The sequence below is a fragment of the Cyprinus carpio genome, chromosome B23, assembly GCF_018340385.1.
Source record: "Cyprinus carpio isolate SPL01 chromosome B23, ASM1834038v1, whole genome shotgun sequence".
Classification (NCBI taxonomy): domain Eukaryota; kingdom Metazoa; phylum Chordata; class Actinopteri; order Cypriniformes; family Cyprinidae; genus Cyprinus; species Cyprinus carpio.
The window spans coordinates 371,467-377,466 of NC_056619.1; the positions used below are offsets into that span (position 1 = coordinate 371,467).

The 6,000-nt window shown below is 37.0% G+C and overlaps 1 protein-coding gene across 1 annotated transcript in view; it reads left to right on the forward strand.

Moving 5' to 3' along the window:
* LOC109087885 (utrophin-like) overlaps positions 1–4,875 on the forward strand; it is a 48,533-nt gene extending 43,658 nt beyond the window's left edge. Inside the window, 7 exon segments of the mRNA XM_042751326.1 lie at positions 1,041–1,160; positions 1,888–1,989; positions 3,093–3,200; positions 3,404–3,511; positions 3,513–3,584; positions 3,670–3,848; positions 4,713–4,875. Coding sequence (XP_042607260.1) covers positions 1,041–1,160; positions 1,888–1,989; positions 3,093–3,200; positions 3,404–3,511; positions 3,513–3,584; positions 3,670–3,848; positions 4,713–4,875 — 852 coding nt within the window.
* Positions 4,876–6,000: the final 1,125 nt, after the last annotated feature.

The following is a 6,000-nucleotide window of genomic DNA, read 5'->3' on the forward strand; positions in this document are numbered from 1 at the left end:
TAATTCAACATTTGGGCTGAAAAGTAAACCAGTGGTTTCAGATTTTAACTTAACCACAGCTGATAGATTGTAGATTAGAAACATTAAAAGAAAATTATGAAACAAAGTGTATACTTAGCTTTGATAAAGTCTCCTAAAATAGTAATCTCTGTGCATAAAACATTCCCAAGGAGACATGCTTAGTTAATGAATGACTCTCAATCAGAGATCCTGTCCTGTGTACACAACCTGTTCACAAATAAAAGCTTTCTCTTTCTGATCCCCAACGTGAATTTATCATGAATGCTGAAAGGATAGAGAGAGAATGAGATTGAGTTGTGAGGAGAATGAATAAGCAAATAAACGCATGCCCCAGTGAACGAGGGGCAAACATGACCTCTGCGTGTTTGTTCAGTTAGCAAATGGAGAACACACACACACGCACACACACACGTTCGCTTCGCTCCCACACACATGCTTACATTTAGGAGCCTCGCAGTCTCATAGGAGGGTACCACATCACCCTAGTGCTTCCAAATTATTTACAGAGCACGCACATGTACACTTTCATACCTGACACAGTACAGAGTCAGAAAAAATATCCACCCTAAATTCTACCACATCAAACTTATTCTGAGAAATTTCACCCACAATTAAAAGAAAGGTATTAGAAATTTTATCTGATTTAACAAAATGAAACCAGTATTGTGTATTATATGTAATAAAGGCTTTTGCATGATTATAGTTCTGTTTTATTTGTTATCTGTAAAATAATAAATAAATAAATAAATAAATAAATAAATACATGCATACATAAAATCACTGTTGTAATAGTTGCAATGTGAAAAAAAAAATAAAAGAAAATGAAAAAGAAAAAAAATCCAATAATTATTATTATAATTTCAGATGATAATATGGTGATTGGTGATTTTGTTATGTTTTAATAAATGTGCATTTTATCTTTTCTGGTTGAATTAAGAAACTTAACAAAATGTAATCAAAGTGTACTTTAGACCATTCCTTAAAACTTTTGACGTCTTTTTCTGTGTTTATTTCCTCAGGTTTTGCAGAATGATCTGGAGCTAGAACAGGTAAAGGTGAACTCTCTCACGCACATGGTTGTGGTCGTGGATGAGAACAGCGGGGAGAGTGCCACTGCTGCCCTGGAGGAACAACTGCAGGTAGAGGGACAACATGCAGGATAAAATGGCTGAGTTTTTATTTGTTTGAGTCGAATTTACTGTAATTATGAAATGGCTGTTCAGAGAGTCTGATGATCAGAGCTGTTATTGCCCTCAGACATACAAATTATAGAACTCGCTTGTTTCAATTCATTACAAATTGTTTCAATGTCAGCCTATACAAATTCTTTTTCTAATTAACCATAAAAAAGTAGTAAAATAAAACGCATAACCAGTTTTGTGTTTTTATGAAAATTTCTCTCTTTAGGTCTGACAGTCATTACTGGTTATAGTCATATTTCAATTAATTGTTCATTCCTGCTATCTGTAAGGAAATCTTCAAATACTAATGTGTTTTAAGAGGAAAATACATTATGGTGTGTGTACCAGTGTGCAGTGTTGTTTGACAAAAGTTATGAGACCATCAAGGTGAATGCTACACTGTGTAAAATGCAGTAAAGAATAATTTTTTACAGTACGTTTCTTCTTCTTACCTTAGGTGCAAAGGTAATCAAACCAAAGCTGTTTTCCATGCCTTTACTGATAGCTCCTCTAAGGAATGAGATCCTATTAATGTTGGACACAGTATTGAGAATTCATTGGATGCAGCACAGCAAGAAACTTGGAACTGAACAGACATTTGACACTCCCAGAGGCCGTAAAAGTGTGTGAAAAGTCATTCAGTGAATAACTTTCCCTCTTTTGTTTTTCCTTCTGTTCTTTACAGTCACTGGGAGAGCGCTGGGCGGCAGTGTGTCGCTGGACAGAGGAGCGCTGGAACAAACTCGAGGAAATTCAGCTGGTGTGGCAGCGGATGCTTGATGACCAGGTGAGGCTTGATACCAAATATCCCAACTTTCCAGTTTAAACAAATCACAAAATTGATAATAAGGCCCTTTTTATGCATGTTTTGGAAATTAAAAAACACAACAACAAAAAAAAACCCTTTTCATGATCAATAATTTCTGTAATGTTTGAACACTTAAAAGGGTAAGTTCACCCCAAAATGAAAATTCTGTCATTAATTACTTACCCTCATGTTATCGCAAACCTGAAAGACCTTCGTTCATCTTTGGAACACAAATGCAATATTTTTGATAAAATCTGAGAGCTCTCTGGGTCCTCCATAGACAGCAATGCAACTGCAATGTTCCCAGGTCAAGAAACGTACAATAACATCGAAATAGTCCATGTGACATCAGTGGTTCAACCGTAAATTTACTAAGCTATGATAATACTTTTTGTGTGCAAAGAAAATAATAATAACATTCAGAGAGCTCTTAGATTTTATCAAAAATATATTGATTTGTGTTCGGAAGATGAAACTTATGGGTTTGGAAACAACGGAACACCATGAGGGTGAGTAGAACACCATTAGTTTTTGTATTTAATGACAGTTTTTTTATTTGTTGTTTTTGCCCATCCATACATTAATTTCAATCCATCACAAACCTGAAGTTACTAAAGCTTCTGGCCAAACAATTATATAAGGTGTGCCTCAGGGCTCTGTTTTGTGCCCCATTGTATTGTGCTCTTATCTTGGACTTGGAACATTCATTGAATGCATTTAAGGGTCAGATTGCTATTTCAACAGTTTAGGCTGCATTCTGGGAAAGGGTGAGATTCAATTATGGTGGTTTATGACTTTCAGATACCATTACCATTGACCCATTACATCATTAGTGTAGAGTGCACACAATCTTATTTTCACAATTCCCCCTGTCTGGACCACTTCCGTCGGTTTTTGCTAACTGAACTGTGATGTAAATCAGAGGATATAGTCTATGATATTCCATTAAATTAATGCTTTTTATTGCAGTGTACTGTGTAAGGGTAGGTAGTATGATTATTTTCTCTTTTTATTTGGAGCAGTATATTAATGATGAAGCATTTTTTGCCATTGTCAAATCAACTTTCTTCTCGTCCATTCAGAGTTTATTTGGATCATGGCTTGCAGATAAGGAGAAGGCGTTGAGCGAAGTTCAGACCAGTGATTTTAAAGACCCTAGTGAAATAAATGCCAGCGTCCGCAGATTAACCGTGAGTAGAAAAACATACATATTTTCATATTTGGAAGTTTTTTATTACTTGCCCATAGTTTGGGATATATGTTTAAATAATCAATGTTCTGAGAACATAAATCATTGTAATTTTAAGATTGTACACTTAGGTTTTACAAATAATAACTGAAATCTACCAGGTTGATAAGAGCATTGCTGTTTTTGGCCTCTGACTCTTTGCAGAGTCTTGAGGAGGATATGGCCCAGAAGCGGAGGGCCCTGAGTGCTCTGTCAGATGCTGGACAGGATGTGATGGTGCTGTTAAACAGTCCAGCCGCATCACAGAGGAATCGAAGCAGCCACAGACCTACTGACCCAACGCTGGGACAACCTGGTCCAAAAACTAGAGGACTGCTCCAGCCAAGTCAGATAAATGCATCTCACGTGTTTATGTTAATGCACATTAGCTTTTTATATGACATTGATTCCAAGCATCTGTTGGTTTCCAGGTAACTGAAGCGGTGTCCGTGACTGGGATGCCCCGGGTACAGGAGAATGTTTTCATGGAGACAGTCACAACAGTGACAACACAGATGGAGCAAACCTTCACCAGCAGCAAACGAGAGCTACCGCCACCTGCCCCACCAAAAAGACGACATCTTGATACAGACGGCGAGCTCAGGAGACTGTAAGAAAACACACCTCTTTCTTGTAAAGAAACATAAATCTCTTTTATCAGTCCCTCCAGGATTTTGAGATTTTGTCAAAATCAGTCAAACTTTCTAATTTTGCTTGCATTTTTGTCTTATTTTTTGCAATTAAAAAAAAAAAAAAACAGTTAACTTGAGAGGGTGTAAAGCAATATTAGCTAACCAAAATCCATAATTCCAAGTCCAAACAAGTTATTCCATATGTGTTCAAATGTGCTGCCACTTTATTGCAGTGAATTCCATTGTAACCATATGAAAGTGTTTAAACAGAAAGAAAAGTTCCAGTATCAGGCAGTCCCATTTGAGCGATGGAGAGGCTAATATCTAATATTTCTAAGTGATCTCTTCAAATGATTCATTCACGACCTACAATAGTATACTGCCTTTTCAACCCATTCACTTACAAAACCTGCCAGAGCGAGACGCAGCTGCACATGCTATCCAACTACTTGCTTATATTTATGTTGAGCACATGGGACAAAAAGAAAATTTCTAGAGGTTTAAACTATACTATTAAACATATATATATATATATATATATATATATATATATATATATATATATATATATATATATATATATATAATATATATATCTATATATATATATATATATATATACACATCCTATATATATATATATATATATACACATATTTTGTAATTGTTGATTTAATTAAGTGTTTTTTTTTATATTGAGTGAATTTGTGTGTATTTTTATTTTTCTATACAGTGTTTACACACACTTAACACACTTCTCTGTTGTTCTGCTTAGCTGTAGCACTCCCTCATGTGAACCCGGTGATTGTGATCCGGTGTGATTTTTTTTTTATGTGTTTTAGAGCTGAAACTGATGTTCCCAAGCTTTTGTCTCAGCTGGCTGCATGGAAGTCATCTGCCCGAGCTGCTGAGGACACCCCCGTCCTGAAGGAAAAAATTTATTATAACAGTAACATTTACCTCCTATATTTGGTCTGCTTAATATATTTGGTCCCATATCTGTAGACCCTGGGTATGGAGCTTGCTGAAAACGAGGGGGCAGTGAAAGATGTTGGTGCAGAAAGGAGAGAAGATGATTGAACAGCTGGAGAAAGGTAGGGGACTGTGAGTGATTTTCTCTCGATAAATGATGGTTCCTGTTTTTCTCCTACTGTCAATTAAAATCACTCTATACAGAAGGTCTGCCCTCAGAGGGGGGCCCGTTCTGGCCTGGACTCTGTGCATAAAGAATGGAAGAGCTGCCAGAATCCTGATCCAGGATCTGAGGAAACCGAGCTCAAGTTTCTAGAGCTAGTGGCAGCGGTTCAATCAGGACTGAATGCTGTAAATGAATTCCTGCTGGAACAGGAGAAGTGGTTGAACTCCACAAAAGGGTTTAGAGCCAAGGACAACCAGCAGGATCTCCAGGCACTCAAAGATGACTGTGAGGTCAGTCAAATACAAGGCAGTTTTTATGCAAGACACTTTACTGAAATCAGATGTTAAAGGGAATCTAGCAGAATACTCTTAAAAAATAAAGGTTCATTATTGGCATTGATGGTTCCATGAAGAACCGTCAACATCTATAGAACCATTCCATTGCACAAAATGGTGAAATTATTAAATTAAAGAAAATTATTTTATCATCAGATAAAAAACAATACAAAGAACCTTTATTTTTAAGATTGTAGCAACAAGTTAAAACCCACTCTGCATGCCTTATGTGATTTTTGCAGTGTAACATAGAGTTGTTAACAGAGCAAATCTGTACTGTACTGTGTTTCAGGCTCGAATAGCAGAGCTGGAAAAGCTTCAGCGGCAGGTGGAAGATCTCTGTTCTCAGACAGAGTGTCTGGCCGCAGAACCTGGTGCCCCCTGAAACCATGAGGCCCAGTGTGACAGAGCTGGCATCACGCCACAGCAAAACTATTCAAGAGCTTAAGACGCGGCAGCAGGACATCACTATAGGTATACATTTCCAAATTGCAGCCTTTACACTACGCTCTCATTTAAACATTTAAAGAATGTCGCTCCAGCCTGCAATTTGAGGGAACTTGGGATTTTGAAAACCAGTAGTTGAGCTTTTGTATCTAAGCTACGGATATAGAGAAATGAAATCACTTCTGGAAAAAAAGAACAACACGTTCTTAA